The 20,859-nt window shown below is 38.8% G+C and overlaps 1 protein-coding gene across 1 annotated transcript in view; it reads right to left on the bottom strand.

Annotated features, from left to right (window-relative positions):
- The window catches only part of TANGO6 (transport and golgi organization 6 homolog), a 174,859-nt gene that overhangs the window by 39,066 nt on the left and 114,934 nt on the right, over window positions 1-20,859 (bottom strand). The window contains exon 16 of the mRNA XM_058528125.1: window positions 4,247-4,398. Within this exon, the coding sequence (XP_058384108.1) occupies window positions 4,247-4,398 (152 nt within the window). The remainder of the gene's footprint in view (window positions 1-4,246; window positions 4,399-20,859) is intronic.

Genomic DNA, 20,859 nt, shown 5'->3' with positions numbered 1-20,859 from the left:
TTCTGAAGTTTCACTGCCAAAAGCAAGTGCTATTAAGACACAGCTGCATGACCCCTCCTGTCCATAGCTTTTCTCATACGGCAATTCTCTTCCTTTTCAAGGGCACAAAAGCAATCTTATAAATGAACTGAAAACATTTATTGAGAGACAATATAGAGGAGTGGTTAAGAGCAGGGATTCAGGAACCTACTGCCTGCATTCAAATTCCAGCCTTGCCACTTCCTATCTGCATGACTTTGGCAATGTATTTAATTTCTCTGTGCCCTAGTTTCCTCTGTGAGGATTGGATCAGTTGACACATAAGGCACTCAGAAGAGTATTAAGTGCTTGCTATTATTACTGTTTTTAAAACATGTAGGAACTAGTCTTCCCAAATAAGCCTTACCCTCTTCTTCCTTTAATATTAATCAACAGACATTTCCTGAGCACCCACTATATGCCAAGCACTGCGATAGGTACTAGGGGGTACGCAAAGGTGAAAAAAGACTGATTCTGCTCTTACTGGGCTCACAATTTATTAATGTTCATAAAAACTCCTGGGATTGATGTTACAGAGTGTCCAGGTCTCCAGAAGTGAGGTAGGGTCACTGGACAAAGCATTCGCCAGACAGGTGCCCCCACAGCAGCAGCTCCTCACATCGATTTTAAGGTTGAAAGAAAAGGAAGGGCTCTCTCTTTGTGTTAGCACCCATGGTAAGCAAACAGCCTACTACCTATTCATACTTCATTTCTCAAGGCTTAATAAGCAATGCTCAATTCTTGCTGTAAGCCAGGAGGTCGTAAAGCTAACAAGGCCCTTAGCGATGTGGCCCCTGCCTGCCTCTCTTGCCTCAGCTCCGCTACCAACTAACCTCTCATCCCCACCCATTCACTCTAGCCTTTTGGATCTTCCTATAGTTCTTCAAACATCTCAGGCTGTCCCACACCACAGTGCCTTTGCACAAGCTGCTCCCTCTACTGAAACGTTCACCTCTGCTTTCTTGGGCTATTTAACTTCTACTTCTCCAGATTCAGCTCCAAGGGTCTCTCTCTCCAGCCCATCTTTGTCAACACCCAAATCTGATTGAGGGTCTCCTAAAATGTGCTCCCACAGCACCTATCACAATGTACTGTAATTGTAAACACTGATATCTGTGTCTTCCACAGGTTACCCAGGCCCAGAAGGCAAGGTGGTATCTTAGAGGGTTTTATATTCCTGGCCCCTAACAAAGGGGCCTGGCACATTGCAGGTGTTTGGTAAATATACGAGTGGAGACATGTGAAGGATGTGGGTTACACCTGTCCTTCTCATTTCCTTGCTTTTCATCCTCATCACTGTCATCATCAGCTCCCTTCAAATGACCAAAATGCTCCTTAAAATAAATCTTAATATAGAAAACTAAAATTTCTTTACTCAAATATTACCCTCTCAATGAGGCTCACCTTAAATACCCTATTTAGACTGCAAACTCCCCTCCACCTAACACTACAGTCCTGATCACCCTTATCCTCCTCTACCTTTTCTTTTTTTCTTTTTCTTTTTTTGTTGAGGAAGATTGGCCCTGCACTAACATCTGTTGCCAATCTTCCTCTTTTTTCTTTTTTCTCCCCAAAGCCCCAGTACATAGCTGTGTATCATAGTTGTAGAGTTGTAGCTCTCCTATGTGAGACACCACCTCAGCATGGCTTGATGAGCAGTGAATAGGTCCACACCCAGGATCCGAACCAGAGAACCCTGGGCTGCTGAAGCAGAACATGGGAACTTAACCACTACAACACTGGGCTGGCCCCTCTCTACCTTTTCTTATCTTCCACAGCACCTATCATTGTCTAACATGCTATAAATTTAATACGTATATCAGTTATTGTCTGATAACTACCTCTTACTAGAACGTAAGCTCCATGAAGATGGGAATCATTATCTATTTGGAAAAGTGGTATGTTTTAGGTTTCCAGAATGCTCACTTGGCATACAGTAGGCTCTCAATAACAACTGTTAAATAAATCATTATATTTCACATATACATCATTTCTAGATCCTTGTAACAATCCTGCATTGTAGGTATATTAATCTTATTTTCTAAGTCAGGAAACTGAGCTCAGAGTCTAAGTCATCTTCTCAAGTGAACACAGGGAAGGAGGTGGTGGAGCTGCGCCCCCATTTATTCCTATCCCCAGGTGTGCTTGGAGATTTGGTTCTCTTTCAACAGGTCAAGTGGGTCTCCAGAAAGATGACATTTCTTGAATGTTACAAAAACTGCTTTAGCTCAATCTTTCTAATTAACCAAACCAAGAAATTTCTCCAACGCTTTCAAGAGAAAATCATAAGCCACTAGCATGCTACAGTTTCCTTAACAGAGAGAAAGGATAGAAGAATCTAGGAATTCAAAAAGAAATATGGTTTCAGTTTCTGGGTTCAGAGAAGATCATGACGTTCAAACATAGTTTGAATTCATTGGTTTTAGAAAATGTATGGGATCCTGTCAAATCTGAGCTAATCCTTGTGAAGATCTGGGGGAAATTTTTATTCAGTTCATGGCTATGTTTAAAAAAAATTTGTGATGCTTACACAAGTCTGTGAATATACTAAAAACCATTGAATTGTACCCTTTAAATGGGTGAATTGTATGGTATGTGAATTCTATCTCAATAAAGCTGTTATTAAAAATAATATTTGAGTTGGTTCAGATCATGGTCCAAGAGCTTGTCTCAGTTCATGATTTATGGCTCAGTTTGGGTTGAGTCATGTGGAGACCAAGTAAACAGAGAAAAAAATGTGGGAACCATTTCCATATTTGACCCAGAGAAGTTATAATAGGCTGGAATCTCCAGACAACATAACGAAATAGACCTGCAAAGGCCCTCTCGTAAGTGTTACAAGTTAATATTACTAAAGAACGAGATTTGCTAAGTGCCATCCAAAACAACCTCAAATCAGGCACCTAATGGTTCACATATAGTAGAGAAATTAAAGGTTTTAAGTTGGTGCTAATCATTGTTTCCAAGTTATCAAAAAAAGATACAAAAAGTTGGGGATAGGGGTGTGCCTAGTGACCCCCCAAAGAAGAGTTAAAGGGGAGGAAATGACTGATGTATAACTTTCCTAAAAATCCTAAGTTGGAATTTAATGACAAGAGTAGTCTTTATAATCACTAAAACAAAAAATATAAAGCTCAGGAATGAGGAAATAACACAAATTCAAGTGTATGTATATATCCCTGAGTGTCCTTATTCATACTGATAAGACACAACACCAGAGACTGAAGGAAATTCCTTCTTGGTTGGTACTTCTTAAGATCTAATGTTCAACATGGTCAGCCCTAGGATATGGAATATTGTAAAAGATGCCAGTATTACAGTTTTCTAAGTTGCTGTGAAGTTATGTGCTTTATATGAGAAACTGGCTGCTTATAAATAAAAAGGTAATATAAACTATACTTTATTTACATATTTATAATTTATAAGCCATCTTCTTCCAAAAAGGATTTAAGATGGTCAAGTGCATTGGAAGCAAAGAGACTTCTGGCCACATATTAACTAGTCTTTTTCTGCCCATCATCATCTTTCAATAGCAGAGGGCCTGGCACAGAGTAGGTACTCAAGATATATATTAATATATTGATGACTAAATAAACACAAGAGCAAAGATAAAATTTAAGAGGTTAGAGGAAGATATTCATAGAGGACAACAGCAAGATGTACCTTTCTCTAAATCTTAAACTGTAAAACCAGGAGAAGCGTCCAGTGTCACCATCTTGTATGGCTATTACTTTGGCTGCTCATTCATCCTTTACCTATTATGTACCAGGCACCGGGTATAAAGTGGTGAACAAAACAAAGAAGTTAATTAGTCTTTTCTGGTAGTCCCCCTGAACATAGGGCACCTCTGATCAAAGAAGGCCAATTAGAATATTCGCCTGAGATTTTTCTGCGAAAAGAGATGAGACTCACAGATGGCCCAGAGACCCAGGATGAAATTCCATCTGCCCTTCCACCAAGTTTCTTCAATTCTGTTAGCTACCTCAGAAGCTTTATAATAAATCCTCTTTTATTGCCTAAGGTAGGTTGAGATGACTTCCTGTCTCTCTCAATTAAAAAATTCTTACTACTATAACTTTCAATATACATATGAGACTAGGAGGCCAAGGGAGGTTAAATGACTTACCGGATCTAGAAACGGAACACAGGTCTCCTGACTCCCAACTAGGAGCTATATCATAGGTCCAAGTAAAAATAAGCTGTAGAGAAAGGAATCAACATACGGTACCTCATGAACCACGGAGCCCAGCAGAAAGTCCAGCCTCTGGCACAGTTCTCCAAGGTTAGATAAGCTGCTGGCCCTGTGAGCACTATCTGGATCTCTCGCTCCCCTCAGGAAGGTGTGGATCAAAGGTTCTCGGTACTTTGAGACCATGACCCCTATAGAGAAAGAGAAGAAATCAAAATCCTTTAAAACAAATATTCAAGTTCTTAAAGAAGGAATAATGATATTATCATGGTAGATTATATGGTGTTTTACACTTTTCAAGGTACTTGCGTAACCATTAAAAATCACGCTCTGGAAGAATATTTAATGTCAGGCAGGAAGAAGACTAATAATTGACCATTAGATTGAGTGACAATGAGGTCATTGTTGACCTTGACAAGAATAGTTTTGATGGACTGGTAGGAGTGAGAGCATGACAGAAGTGGGTTTAAGAGAGAAAGGGAGAAGAAGACTTGGAGACAGAAAGATCACTTAGGGAGTTTTTCTGCAAAGCAGATCCAAGAAATGGAGTGGAGGCTGGTCATGGAAGTGGGGTCAAGAGAAGCTTTTGTTTTATTTAAAGAGAGGAGAAATAGCATGCTAAGACATTGAGAATTGACAGTTTATATATGTAAACAACTTCTTCCTCCACAGGTGTACCAAGAACTAAAGCTGTTTTCACTTGATCTTAGTTCTGAGGCCCTAGTTCCAGAACCCACTATAAAACTCTACCTTTTAGCCTTTTGGTAGCCCTAAGGCTGCCCGATATCTATATGGTGACAAAATGGTTTCTGAAGCATTTGTTTAAAGTCACCAATTCTTGGGCCGGCCCCATGGCTTAGTGGTTAAGTGTGTGCGCTCTGCTACTGGCAGCCCAGGTTTGGATCCTGGGTGCGCACCGACACACCGCTTCTCCAGCCATGCTGAGGCCACGTCCCACATACAGCAACTAGAAGGATGTGCAACTATGACATACAACTATCTACAGGGGCTTTGGGGGAAAAAAAGGAGGATTGGCAATAGATGTTAGCTCAGAGCCGGTCTTCCTCAGCAAAAAGAGAAGGATTAGCACGGATGTTAGCTCAGGGCCAATCTTCCTCACCAAAAAAAAAAAAAAAAAGGAAAAATAAAGTCACCAATTCTTCTCTTTTTTTTTTTTGGTGAGGAAGATCCGCCCTGAGCTAACATTGGTCACCAATCTTCCTCGTTTTGCTAGAGAAAGACTGTCCCTGAGTTAACATCTGTGCCAATCTTCCTCCACTTTATGTGTGGGATGCCGCCACAGCAATGGCTTGATGAGTGGTGCGTGGGTCCATGCCTGGGATCTGAACCCTCGAACCCCAGGCTGCCAAAGCAGAGCACATGAACTTAACCACTACGGCATTGGGCTGGCCCCTGAAGTCACCTATTCTTAATCACCAAAATGACAACCTACATAGAAAAAGCACCAACCTGTCCTATCAGGCCCAGTTCAAACGCCACCTCCTTTGTGAAAACTTCCTCAACATCCTCAGTCAGCCTTACTTAGTCCTCCTTGGACATCCATCCCACAGTACTTTGTACTTAAATCACATTTGTCACTAATGCCTTGATTCCTACACGTTTTCAGCCTATATCTATTTCTCCCACCAGACTATAAATTCCTTGAGGGTAGAATTTTGCTTCATCTCTTTTCTCATCAGTTCTTAGTAATCTTTGTACACACTAGGTACTCAACAAATGCTAATGTTGAATTGAATTCATGAGTTTATTCGACAAAACAAAATTATGTGCTAGGTATCATGCTAATGTTCTAGGGACACAAAAATTGATAAAACATCATCTTTACACTCTAACAAGCCCCAAGTTCAGGGGGTGGGTATAAACAGATAAGTACCAACAATTACAGTACTGTGTGGTTAATGCGGTCATAAAGTCAAGCAGAGGTTGCTTAGAGAGCATAATTTCACTAATCTCAGTCACTTGGAAGGGGGAGGAAGAAGTACTTTTTTGTTTTTCTTTTTGCTTTCGCTCAAGGTCGAGAACACAATGTACTTTCCATACGATATAAAAAAGAAATGAAGGAGTAATTTCTCTAAAATGCTCCCAGATCCTAATACAATACGTGCAGTCATAAAACATCTCCTGCCCAGTTAACATCAACATATATCGCAGATGCTGAATCAATGGTGACTTAGCTATAGTCTGTTTTCAGGATAGAAAAGAGGGGACTGGGCCGGCCCCGTGGTGTAGCGGTTAAATGCGCGTGCTCCGCTGCTGGCGGCCTGGGTTCGGATCCCAGGTGCGCACCCACACACCGCTCTGTCAGGCCATGCTGTGGTGGCATCCCATATAGGGTGGAGGAAGATGGGCATGAATGTTAGCTCAGGGCCAGTCTTCTTCAGCAAAAAGAGGAGGATTGGCATGGATGTTAGCTCAGGGCTGATCTTCTTCACACCCCCCCCCCCAAAAATAAATGAATAAATGTTTAAAAAAAGAAAAGAGGGGACTTTGTGCCTATTTTTAGACCTAGCATTTGCATTTCTGAATATCAATCCTAGAGAGGTTGTCACACATGTGACAAGGATATCTGCATAAAGATTTTACTGCAGAATTGTAATAGTGAAAAATGAGAAGGAATAAATTAAATATTCATTAACGTGGAAGTGGTTAAATAACCATACATATTATGGAATACTATGCAGCCATTAAAAGGAACATGACAGAATTATGTGCACTAATATGGAAAGGTCACCTTAAGACACTGTTAAGTGAGGGGCCGGCACCGTGGCTTAGCGGTTAAGTGCGCGAGCTCCACTGCTGGCGGCCGGGGTTCGGATCCCGGGCTTGCACCAACGCCCCACTTCTCCGGCCATGCTGAGGCCGCGTCCCACATACAGCAATTAGAAGGATGTGCAGCTGTGACATACAACTGTCTACTGGGGCTTTGGGGGGAAATAAAATAAATAAATAAATAAAATTAAAAAAAAAAAAAAAAGACACCGTTAAGTGAAAGAAACTAATAGAACCCATATCTTTCCATTTATATACATAAAAACACACACAAAATTTCTTTCACTATTAACAAACCAAACTTACAGACTTAAATATGTATATTAAATATACAAATGTATAGAAAAAAGAAAGGATATACTAAAATAGAGGAGTTAAATAACTTGTCCAAAGAGTAAACACAACCACAATCAAACTTAGGTAGTCTGACACTTAAACTCCTATGACATATTGCATTTCAGATATTTCTAACTAAGAGGAAAATATACTTTTCTACTTTTGTTGTAGTACTTTCCCTTTCTGGAGCTGGGAAGGGGCTTGCTCATTCTGCAATGTGAGATGTGGATCCAGAGTTAAGAAATCTGTGTTCTAGTTTTAGTCCTGCTGGCAACTAGCAGTGTGACTTTGGGCAATTCGCTTCACCTCTTTGGACCAACTGAAGATGAGCCAATTAGATGAGATGATCTCTCTGGCTTCTTCCAATTTTAAGAGTCTCTGAGTTGATGAGTCACCTTTGGTTTAGGATCAAGGGAATGAGATTCAGGAGACAGGGAAAGGAAGAAAAGGCACACATTCATGAGCCCTGGAGTGGAAGGCTGTTGTGGTTAAAGGAACGAAGGTCCCTTGTCGGGAAGGAAGGCACAGAGAAGTGAAAAGATTGGAAATCCATTAGGAGGGGAAATTGCAGGTTGAAAAGGTAAGAGCAGATGACAAACCAGTTAATGTTTACTAATGTAGGGATTTAAAGTTAAAAATAAATCGTATTTTTCTGCTTGGCACTGTGGATCATAAATAAGAAAGACACAGTCCCTCCCCTTATGGCATTCAAAGCCTAAAGGAGATGAGGAAAAAAACTGACCAAGCAACAACAATGGAGTGAGATGTGGCCAAAAGGAGAAAAATACTTTCATGAGTAATGTTTTGATCTGGTTCCTATTCTATTAACAACAGCTTCAGTATTCTTATTCATCCAGACCCAAAAGTCTGGCATTCTTTTTTGATTTCTCTCTGTTACCCTTCAGTCAGTTCATTTATTATTATTCAATCCTCATTTACTTCCCTAGAGGATTTCAGGCAACTTACAATAAGTAATATTGAAACTGAAATAAATATTTTTTAAAAGTTCTACAGCAAGTGAGGAAGCATAGACATCGCAAGCTAAGGATGGTTATTGCAAATGAACCCAAAATTTAACTTAGCAATTCTTGGTAGCTAAGGCAAAAAAGGAAACAGAAAACTTAGTTCTCATTATCCAATAAAAGAAGGAACATCAATCCATTAGGAGAGAAAAACTTTAGAAAGAACACCAAGAGGTCTCTTATTCATTCATCCAGCAAATCCTAATTGAGTGCCTACCATATACCAAGTACGTTCTCAGTACTGGAGGTTACACAGCACAAACAAGAAAGCAAAGTTCCCATCTTCATGAAGCCTACTTCTCGTGGGGAAGAAAGACAATAAACAGTAAATAAATCTTCCAGCAGCAATAAAGGCTATGAAGAAAAATAAGGAAGCGGCGGGGAGGTGTTTAGAGCTAGGGGTGAGGGCTCAGGGAAAAGCTCTCAGAGAAGACCTGAAGGAACAAGTCATGTGAAGACCTGGAGGAAAAGCAAAGAGCAGAATGGACAATAGAAGTTTTATATTCAATGTAGAAATCATATGGCTGTTTCTTATACTGACCCACCATAAAAGTCAAGGGCATACCATTACACTAACAAAACCACAATTTAATGTTCCATTTACCCAAATTCCTGCCCTGTCTGAGCTTCGTGACTACCTTCAAAATGAGTATCCATTTAACTGCATGCTCCACCAATGCCATCCTCAACTGCAGCTAAGAAACAAGAGGAGCCAGTGGGAGGGTCAGCATCTCAAGAACCCTGCACTGTACCCAGTCAGCTGGCTCTGGATCCAGGTATTGGACTGGAAGAGCTGGAACACTCACTGCATCCACTCTGTACTTCTCAAAGTGCCCTGCCATCATGTTCTCTGAAACCTGATCTCCCTTAGACTCACATACACAGCCTACATTTGTCACACTCTTGCTCAAACTTGGTCTTCTTCAGGGATTTACAGTCCTGCCCGCATTTCCTGGAGGCTCTGCTGGCCTCTAACTAATCCTCTCTTCTCCTAGCTCCTACTTTGCCATGGGACTGGTTTCTCAAGACTGCACTGGATCCTAGTCTCCAGGCTGGGGGTCAGCCCTGACCAGGTTTCCATGCAGTACAAAATGCATGCATGTAGTCAGAGAATTGTAGCCCTTCCAGGGCTGCAATTTGACACAGACATAGAACTTAAAGATCCTATATAAAGGGTTCTTTTTTTTTGGTGAGGAAGATTGTCGCTGAGCTAACATCTGTGCCAATCTTCCTCTATTTTGTATGTGGGACACTGCCACAGCACGGCTTGACGAGGAGTGTGTAGGTCCGCACCTAGCATCTGAAACTGTGACTCTCAGGCTGCCGAAGTAGAGTGTGTGAACTTAACCACTACACCACTGGGCCAGTCCCCATAAAGGGTTCTTAATTTGAGCTTTGGGGATCCCTAAAGTCAAATTTTGTTTTCTACATTTCCTTGGCATTCTCCCGTTCTTCCTTGCAAACAGCACTCTAATTTTGTTCAAATATCCACCTTACCAACCATCACCCACATGATTCAGGCTAAGGTCTTCATTGGTCTAAGTGAATCATGGTGGACATATCCCTTTGGCTTAATTGGTTTAGGCATGGGCATGTGGTACAATTCTGGACAATGAGGTGTGAAGGAAAATCTGCTAGAAGGCTCTAAGAAAAACTTTTTGCCTCTGGCTATGATAGGGATATGATGCCATAGAGTTGATGCAGCCAACACGAAACCATGAGGGACTAGAGGATGAGGCCAATAAACTGTGGCTGGCAGAGCCGAAAGATGAAAAGAATTTGGGTCTCAAATAATGTCATGAAGCTGAAGAATTAACCAGTCTTGGACTTTTTGTTATGTGCAGTGACTCATTCCTTATTGTTTAAGCCAGTTAAGTTGGGAATTTCTGCTACCTGCAGCAAAAAGCATTCCGACATAATATGAAAACAGGAATGTTCTTTAAAATTGTACAGCACTTCTAAGTCAGTTTTATGTCTATCAGTCCAAAGCCAGAAAAGTTATATTTGCCAAAACAAAGGAATTTAAGACAGTATATGTTTTTAAAAGGATTCAAAAGTCAATTTTATAACTAACATATAACAAAGGAAAAAAGTAAACCCAATAATTTTCTTTCTTCTAATTATAATTTTAATTGGGACAATAGCCTAGTATACAGTATGACTCTTATAATATTAGCATATATATATATGACTTTCCCAAAGAGCTAAGTCATCTTTATACATCTGCCAACCTATTAAAAAAAAAAGTGAGTAACTACTTACGGTAATAGCTCATGTGAAGGAGTTATACGCTGAGTGTATTTCGCAACTACTGACTAACCCACTTCATTATGAACTGAAACCTCGGGCTCTGGGACACCCACTACTATTCCTTAGTTTCTGATTAAGCAACAAAACCTCAATTATCCCATCCAGGAGGGGTTTTGGTTTTGGGTTTTTTTTCTTTTTCTTTTTTTTTTTTTCTGTATTTTTCTTTATCCAGATGAGATGTTGTTATTGCTTCAGTTGAAACTTATTGGAACCACAAGATTTCAAGATCCTAATTCACCTTTTGTCTGAAAGATGGCACACACCACCTGACAAGGGCAAACATTCATTACCACCCTGTTAACGCGTCTCCTTAAAAACATGCATATTATATGGCTTTTACAAAAAACGGCATTGATTTCTGAATTCCCTCACCCCCATTTTCAGAAAATACTCACCACAGACTACAATATTTAGACTAAGAGATACTCATGGAACCGAAGTTAGAGAGATCACCGTCTTTTCTTCAGGCATTTCTAAACAGCTTCAGGGAAATGAACACAATAAATCCAAGCCCACTTTCAGAAACTGACTCAAGTGGATTCTAGTCAATGCGGTTTATCTTAGTTCCGCTCTAACGTCTTTTACTTTGTGCAATGATAATGACAACACCTGGCTATTTGCATCTCCATATTCTTCTCAGGAAGTCAGCAATAATCAACCTTATTGAGAAGCAAACAGCTGTGTGTTCAAGGAAACAAGGGAAGGATCTAGATTTGTTTGAACAAACCTGATAAAAACGAGTTGCTTTTGAAGGTGAAAAATCAAGTGCATAATGAAAAGAGAGATCTGAAAAAATTTTAACCTGCCTATGACTTGCTTGTATCAATTATCATATATGTGAAAAGATTCTTTTAACAAATTAGGATTTAGAGGATTTTTATCAAGCTTTTCAATTGTACTTTGAGGTCTAAATTGATAGATTCATTTATGCATATCAGATCCCATCTTCTTCCATCAAGGATCTGAGATGACTTGCAACAAGAGACACGCATGTAGTAGAAGTGTGCTGAATTAAAACTGAATTAACAAATCTGAATTAACACAATAAACTTTTGGAGTCAGGGAACCTGCTGATTTCAAGGGCTCAACCATTCGCCTAGTTCACTGAAATAGGTCATAAAAGTGAAATTGAGAAAAATCAAGTGAGAAAGAAAATTCCACCCGTGGCCAAATCCTTACATCATCCTTTCAAAGCTCCATTATTAATCTCTGGAGGGCCCTCTACTCCTTCTTTCCTCCTACTCTTCCCTCCTTTTTTTTCTGGAGATACAGAAGTGAACACGGATAAAACCGTTCCTAACTATTCTCTTTCATCTACCAACAGGAAGTAACTAAGAAATATCCTATCCTGCTGGTTAAGGCGCTGCTCGGTAAAACCAATTATATTTTCCAAAGATTGAATGATCACTTACAGCCAGCACTCCTCTGTAATCAGAAGTTTACATACATCCTGAGTAATGTTTTAGGCCAGTGTTTCTCAAACACAAACACAGGCACTGAAATTGTGCAGTGCAATTTGATTATAATGTGGATCCAGGTGATTCAGAATTATCATTAAAATGAAAACACAACATTTAAAAAATTCTTTTACAGAATTCACAGACCCCTTAAATATATCAGAATTTAATCTTCAGACTCCAGTTTGAGAAATGCCCTTCCACCTAGCCAATTCAGTGAAAACAATTAATGTGCACCACTATGTGCAAGAGACTCGGTGGGGCATCAGAGGTTTAGAGATGAAGGAAATTTTACCCTTACTTCTAGGACGCTAGAGGTACCAAGTGTCATGAGAGCAATAGGGCAGGTGATATTTATTCTTTTTTGGGGACAACTTAAATGGAGGAGGTGGCATCTAAACTGAGTCTTAAAGGATGGTGAGGATTTTCATAGGTATAAGAGGAAGAGTGCTCCAGGTAGATGGAACTGTGTCAGCAGAGGTGTGGGGGCAAAGTGGTAGTGGGGGAGAGAGACAATAAAATAGATGGCATATTCAGAAAACAGCAGCTGTGCCAGCTGACTGTAACAAAGGGTGCAATGTAAGATGAATATGATCAGAAATAGGCAGGGTCAAATCACAGAGGGCATGAACTTAAGGATTTGAACACTGACAACGCTTTTTTTTTTTTTAAATAGACTTTATTTTTTAGAGCAGTTTTAGGTTCACAACAAACTGTGCAGAAAATACAGAGAGTTCTCATATACCTCCTGCTCTCCACCCATCTCCCTCTCGCCCCACAGACTCCTTCACTACCAACATCCTGCACCAGAACCATACATTTGTTTCAACTGATGAACCTACATTGACACACCATTATCACCCAAAGTCCTTAGTTTATATTAAAGTTCACTCTGGTGTTGTACATTCTGTGGGTTGACAAATGTATAATGACGTGTATCCACCATTATAGTAGCAAACAGAGTAGTTTCACTGACCTAAAAATCCTCTGTGCTCTGCCTGTTCGTCTTTCCCTACCCACCAACCCTTGGCAACCACTTTTTTTCTTACTGTCTCTATAGTTTTGCCTTTTCCAGAATGTCACATAGTTGGAATCATACACTATATAGCCTTTTCACATTAGCTTCTTTTACTTAGGAACATGTGTTTAAGGTTTCTCCACGTCTTTTCATGGCTTGATAGCTCATTTCTTTCATGTGCTTAAAAATATTCCATTGTCTGGATCTAACCACAATCTATTCATCCATTCTCTGAATAAAGGACATCTTGGTTGGTTCCAAGTTTTGGCAATTATGAATAAAGCTGCTATAAACATCTGCATGCAGATTTTTGTGTGGATGTAAGTTTTCAACCCATTTGGGTAAATATCAAGGAGCATGATTGCCGGATCATATGGTAAGAGTATGTTTAGTCTTGTATGAAATCGCCAAACTGGCTTCCAAGGGGGTGGTACCATTTTACATTATCAGTTCCCCATTGTTCAAATCCTTAACTTCATGCCCTCTGTGATTTGACCCTGCCTATTTCTGATCATATTCACCTAGCACTGTGCCCTCTATTACAGTCAGCTGGCATAGCTGCTGTTTTCTGAATATGCCTTCTATTCTATTGTCTCTCTCCCCAACTACTACCTTGCCCCCATGCCTCTGCTGACACAGTTCCATCTACCTGGAGCACTCTTCCTCCTATACCTACGAAAATCCTCACCATCCTTCAAGATTCGGTTTAGATGCCACCTCCTCTTCCAAAGTGGTTGTACCATTTTGCATTCCCATCAGCAATGAATGAGGGTTCCTGTTGATCCACAGCCTTGTCAGCATTTGGTGTTGTCAGTGTTTTGGATTTTGGCCATTCTAATAGATGTGTAGTGGTATCTCATTGTTGTTTGATTTGCATTTCCCTGATGACATACGATGTAGAGCACCTTTTCATATGCTTATTTGCCTTCTGTACATCTTCTTTGGTGAGATGTCAGGCCTTTCGCCCCTGTTTTAATCAGGTTGTTTGTTTTCTTATTGTTGAGTTTGAAGAGTTCTTTGTATATTTTGGATAACGGTCCTTTATCAGATATGTCTTTTGCAAATATTTTCTCCCCATCTGAGGCATGTCTTCTTATTGTCTTGAGAATGTCTCTCATAGAGCAGAAGTTTTTAATTTTAATGAAGTCCAGCTTATTGATTATTTCTTTCATGAACTGTATCTTTGATGCTGCATCATCACCATATCCAAGGTCATGTAGATTTTCTCCTATGTTGTTATCTTTTAGGAGTTTTATATTTTTGTTTTACATTTATTTCTATGATCCATTTTAAGTTAATTTTTGTGAAAGGTATGAGGTCTTTGTTTAGATTCATTTTTGCATATACAGGTCCAGTTGTTCCAGTATCATTTATTGAAAAGATTGATAATCCTTTTTTGAGTAGGAGAGTGGCTTAACTACAGATATATTCTTGAGTTTGGTGAATCTGAATTTATATGTGTGTTCAGAAAGGCCAGAAGTCTTATTCTATGATGCAGAATGAGGCTTGCATTGCAATGATTAATCTCCAGCTGGACAATTTCTACTGAAATGCCTTCAGCACGCTCTTATTCTGTTAAATGGTTGCAAAGTCATAGTCAGCTGAAGGGTATGATAATCTTTTAGTGATCAACTTTTTTCCAAATGAATGATGGCTCAAATAGTACTGGGACTTCTCTACATAATAAGAGTAGTAAACAGAACGATAAGATACATGGAATGATTGAAAACTTTCTACATTCTTTGGCAAGAGAAAGTCTTTTTCATATGATAGTCACAGAGGAATCAAGTCATTGATAGCACAGTCACTGTAGGGTGTGGCCTCACCAGCTCAGATGTGCTGATGCCTACTTCTTCTACTCTTATTACTTGCACGTAAGTAATTTACTCCACTGCAAGCAATGGATGTCTCCTAAGTTGCCTTTCAGTTCTTGCTACCAGGTGTCAAAAGTAAGTAATGAGACTAGCAATTAATACTCTGAAAATGAAATTGAGAAAACAATTCAATTTACAATTGCATCAAAGAGAATAAAATGCTTAGGAATAAATTTAACAAAAGTAGAACACTTGTACTCTGAAAACTACAAAACATTGTTGAAAGAAATTAAAGAAGACCTAAATAAATGGAAAAACATCCCATGTTCATGGATTAGAAGATGTAATATTCTTTGATGGCAATGCTGCCAAAATTGATCTACAGACTGAATGTAATCCCTATTAAAACCCAGCTGCCCTTTTTGTTTGTTTGTTTTGGCAGAAATTGGCAAGCTGATCCTAAAATTTACATGGGAATCTAAGGGATACAGAATAACCAAATGATCTTGGAAAAAAGGAACAAAGTTGGAGGACTCACATTTCCCGATTAAAAAACTTATTACAAAACTATAATAATCAAGACACTGTGGTACTAGGCTAAGGATAGACCTACAGATCAATGGAATACAATTGAAGAGTCTAGAAATAAACTCTCATATTTATGGTCAATTGATTTTTGACAAGAATGCCAAGACAATTCAATGAGGGAAAGAATAGTTTTTCAACAAATAGTACTGGGATAACTGGATATCCACATGCACAAGAATGAAGTTGAACCCCTTCCTCACACCATATGCAAAAGTAATTTCAAATGATCATAGATCTAAATGTAAGACCTAAAGTTACAAAACTCTTAGAAGTAAATTTTTGTGACCTTAAATTAGGCATAGCCTTCTTAGATATAACACCAAAATCACAAGTAACAAAAGAAAAAATAGGTATGTTGGACTTCACCAATACTAAAAACTTTTGTGCTTCAAATTTCAACATCAAGAAGGTAAAAAGACAACGAGCAGAATGGGAGAAAATATTTGCAAATCATGTATTTGATAAGGGACTTGTCTCCAGAATTATAAAGAAGTCTCACAACACAATAAAAAAAAAGACAAATAAGCTGATTTAAAAATGGGCAAAGAATCTGAATAGATATTTCTCTAAAGAAGATATACAAATGGCCAATAAGCACATAAAAAGATGCTCAACATCATTAATCATTAGGGAAATGCAAACCAAAACCACAATGAGATATCACTTCATACCCACTAAGATGGCTATAATCAAAAAGACAGACAGTAACAAGTGCTGATGAGGAGAAACTGGAACCCTTCTACCCTCCTGGTCAAAATGTAAAATGGTTCAGTCCCTTTGAAAAACAGTTTGGCAGTTCCTCAAAAAGTGAGAAATAGTTACCATGTGATCCAGCAATTACACTCCTTGGTATATACCCAAGAGAATTTAAAACACATTTCCACATAAAAGCTTGAACACAAATGTTCATAGCAGCATTATTCATTATAGCCAAAAAGTGGAAAGAACTCAAATGTCCATCAACTGACAAATGGATTGAAAAATGTGGTATATCCATATAATGGAATATTATTTGGCAGTAAAAAGGAATGAAGTACTGATACATGCTGCAACATGGATAAACTTCGAAGACATTATGTTAAGTTAAAGAAGCCAGTCAGAAAAAAACACATGTTGTATGATTTCATTTATAGGAAATATCCCCAATAAGAAAATCCTTAGAGACAGAAAGTAGATTAGTGATCGACTGACTGGTAATAGGTACAGGGTTTCTTCTGGGATGATGAAAATGTCCTAAAATTGATTGTGGTGATGGCTGCACAACCTTGTGAACATACAAAAAAAATTTGAATTGCACACTGTAAATGAGTGAATTGTATGGTATATGAATTATATCTCAATGAAGCTGTTTGTTTTAAAAGTAAGTTTTGAGAATGGGAGGGGTAGGAGGAGGGCTACAGAATCTATTTTACAATGAAGTTGGAAAAAAATAACACAAAAATCTTCACATACGAGAAGAGAAGAGAAGAGAAGAGAAGAGAAGAGAAGAGAAGAGAAGAGAAGAGGTATATGTGTATAAGCAGAACCTGATATGAAACACACCTCTGCCTTCCAAAAACTCAGACCAAATCTTGGGGCGAATTTCACAGACAATTCACAATGGCTGCTCCCCTCAAATATGAGGCAGGAGCTCCGAATTCTTTGGTGATACGCCCACTATAGAAACCAGGTCCTGCCCTTGACCACCAGTCAAGCAGGACCCAGAGCTTTCCCACAGCTTTGTGAATGGCATTGCTTCTGCCAGCTCTTTGCTTCCTTATTTGTCAGTAAAAGATGGTGCCAATACAAGTTCAGTCTTTACTGCTTCATAGAAGGCCATTTAATGGGTGATATTTTTAAGAACCTTCTATATTAATTTTCATTGCTTCAACTTTTTTTAATATAAGTGTAATTTAAAAGTCTCTTAAAAGAAGCAAGAAAAATACTGAAGATTTAGACTTAGTCCTTACACATAGTTATAGCCATTTGGTCCAATATCCCATCTCTAGGTATGGCTGCGCCAAAACACATTTGACAAATGTCAACCCAGGGATTGTGAAGACATCCTGCCAATATTTAAAAACCTTTGTGCTCCAGCCTTTTTATTATGTCCAATCCAAATTTCTTCTGCTCTTTATTTCATTTCCTCTTATGCACCAGAGTCAAGTGGAGATGAAGAAATGGAGTCTTGCTCTGCTTATCTTTGAATCTTAATCTCATCTTTCCAGGCTCCTGGATCTCAATTACAGTGTTTAAATCTCCTCTGTAATCTAAACAGTTCAAGTATGCTCTTCCTTTCTCCAAGACAGTTCTTTTTTTTGTACTTTCAGTTTTGATATTAGATATTTTGGGGAGAAAAAAGAGTAAAGGTGTAAAAGGGTCAAATGTTACAATACACACTTGACTTCACTAAATCAGTTACTGAAAAAAGGGATCCAGAGAAACTACTTTTCCTCCCGTCTTGGATTCCCATTTCCTTGGAAACTAAAGTGAACAGACGGCTATGGGTTAGTATCATGGAAAGCCATGTGCCCTCACAGATATACTCCTGCTGATCCAGTCAATGAGGAAATGGAAGACAAAATATAAATCTGACTCTGCTCATGTACCCTTTTATGTCCTCACTAATGTCTATTCATTTTTCCTGCATTTCAGGGCCTAGAACTCTACTCCACTACTGAAAGAAATACAGTGGAAGAATTACTAGCTTCTTGTAACATTTCGTGAATACAACTTACTGCCACGTGTGGACCAGAGTCAACAGAGATTAGAGTTTCTGTCAAGGTCAGAAGGAAATTAGATTGACATGGCAGATCCTGACAGGCAGGATTTCCTCTCCAAAAGCTATTTAGAGAATTAAATAATTTAAATGAAATTAATTTTTTATGAAATTCATCATTAAAAAAATTCATAGGTAAATTTTGATCTATTAACAACAATTACTTTTCAGCCTTGAATTTCCCCTGCAGCTCTGGGTAAATCATCTCTCTTCTGATTTCAGTTTCCCTTCTCCACATAGCCCTTTATGAACAGGGGAGAGATTGTAGTTAAGATAAAATTCGCAGCCACAGTATACAGAAACAGTACAGTACTATTTCCACAGACATAAAATGCTGTGGAATAAAACAATGTTGTGTGCATCTGTAAGCCTCTTTATCTGCAAAATACTGTGTGCCTATTATCTTGTTTGAGCCTCACAAGAATTTGAAGTAGGTAGAAAAAATATTATTAACTCTGTATTACAAACAAAGAAAGAAAAACTTAAAACAGGCTGTTCCCAGGTTACACAGCTACTGAAAGACAGACAGGCTCTTGTCTCTCAGGCAGAGGGCTCTTTGTACTGCCACCAGGACATTTACTTGGCTCTGTATTAAGACTAGCAGGAATTTCTGTTCTAAAACAAAGGACATAAATGTGGCCAACTGATTACCCCACATCTCTGACATTTCACTGTCTTTGTAATTTTCATCTTTCTTTGTTTAACCTTATAAGACACGGGTTAAACATGGGAAGAGAATCCAGGGACTTAGGTCTTCAAACAGTGCATAAGCAATAGGGCATAATAGGAATAAGTTCCTCTGGGCCATGGGCAAACACCAGAATTGTCACTTAATCATCTTGTTTAAGGGCTAGAATTCTATTAATTCTAGCCTAAAGAAAAGAGAACAAAAAAAATTCCCCTCTTCTTTACCATTTTTCAAAGTAGAAAGAACCGAACACTTCTGATTTCCTAACAGTAGGAGATGACTGATAAATGGCCTCGTGAAAGCTGCTCAACTCCAATACTTGATGCACATATTAGGGCACTGCCGAGTGCTGGAGCCAGGAGTGCTGGAGTCTTGATGGGGCTTGCCAGGGAGGCAGGTCGCAGTAGTCACTGGGCAAGAATGCTGGGTAGTCCCTGGATAGATTTCCCCCTACTGGTATCTACTTGCCAGGACTCACTTTTCTCCCTAAGGCTAATTGTTGATCTGCTGCTTTTGGTTTTTCATTTATACTGTTATCCTTTTTAAGGTAATATAACCAAGAGGTGACCCTGAGTTATGAGTAGGTTAGCCAAGATTCCAGGGGCTCTTAGCCCTCCCTTTCCTGGTTCTAGTTTCATTGTACCTCATCACACGGACCACATAAGCAGGGATGATTTAGATGCAAATTGTGTGTAGATAGGCTTAGATGTAACCATGAGAAGATCCCTGTGGGACAAGTTATTAAACAAAAACAAACTTGTTAGTGGGACTATTGTTGGTGCAAGTGTCCTACCAGGTATGTTTTAAGGAGACAGAGAGACCTTCTTTCCTCCAAATATTTCTTCTATTAGCAAATTGTATTGCTTCAGAGTCTATTTAATCATTAGAACTTCATTTCTCTAGACTAAATAACCTCTTCACTAAAAATGCAAAATCATCCCAATAAGGGCAGCACAACAGGAGGCTGTCATCCACCCTTTAGTAAATATTAATATACCTGCTACCTCCTTTTTACAAGCTGGGAAGGAACAAGAAAGATTTGAAGGTGAGATAATTTCTGAAATTTGATTACTTTCTAGTGATGGTCAAGTCTGGATAAGAACCTGTAGAGATAAGTTTTAAATGGGAGAGGAGAAGAAAAAAAGAGGTAAGTGAGGGGCACCGAAAGGAGAGGTTTCTACTTTACACTTCAACTTGCAAAAGGATGTTTTCTTTACGTGCCTTCAACTAACAGAGTGATGTGCAAATAAGAACCATAGATAAATACCTTTCGGACAAAGTAAAACAATGCACAGGAAATGCTTTGTACCAATGGATTTTTGGCAACTCAATGAACTAAAGTAACACAGAAACAAAGAAAGTTTGAAATGGGATGCCAAGACTTCTATAGTTATGTATTAACTAGGTTACTCATTCCATCTCAACAGCTCATTGAACTCCAAGGTTGGTTTAACCAGTGTATAAACTTTCAGTTTATACAAAGTCACCCTACAAGGAAATTCTGCAATAACTGACTCTATCCCAGTGTGTTACTGACAAGACAAACAGATTAGTTCTCCTGAAAGGTGTGCTTGAGACAGTAACAGACTTCAGAAACATGGGAATTTTCTTGAAGGGAGAAATTAACAAAGTAAAGCCCAGAAACATGATCATAAGGAAGCAAGAGTTTCAGGTTTATGGCAAGTTATTTTAAAAGATGAAAGAAGGAAAAAAACAGATATTTTAAATGAAGGAGACTCTCTTTGCAATTTTGTAATGATGAAAGTATTAAGACCATTCCAGTGACTTAATTAATGTAATTTGCCACATAAATGTTTAAACTCGTTAAAGCACACCCAAGAGTCAGTTAGCCTCATAATATTGACAAACAC

The sequence above is a fragment of the Diceros bicornis genome, chromosome 32, assembly GCF_020826845.1.
Source record: "Diceros bicornis minor isolate mBicDic1 chromosome 32, mDicBic1.mat.cur, whole genome shotgun sequence".
Classification (NCBI taxonomy): Eukaryota; Metazoa; Chordata; class Mammalia; order Perissodactyla; family Rhinocerotidae; genus Diceros; species Diceros bicornis.
The sequence above is the reverse complement of the archived record's forward strand: the minus strand, read 5'-3'. Positions and strand labels throughout refer to the sequence as shown.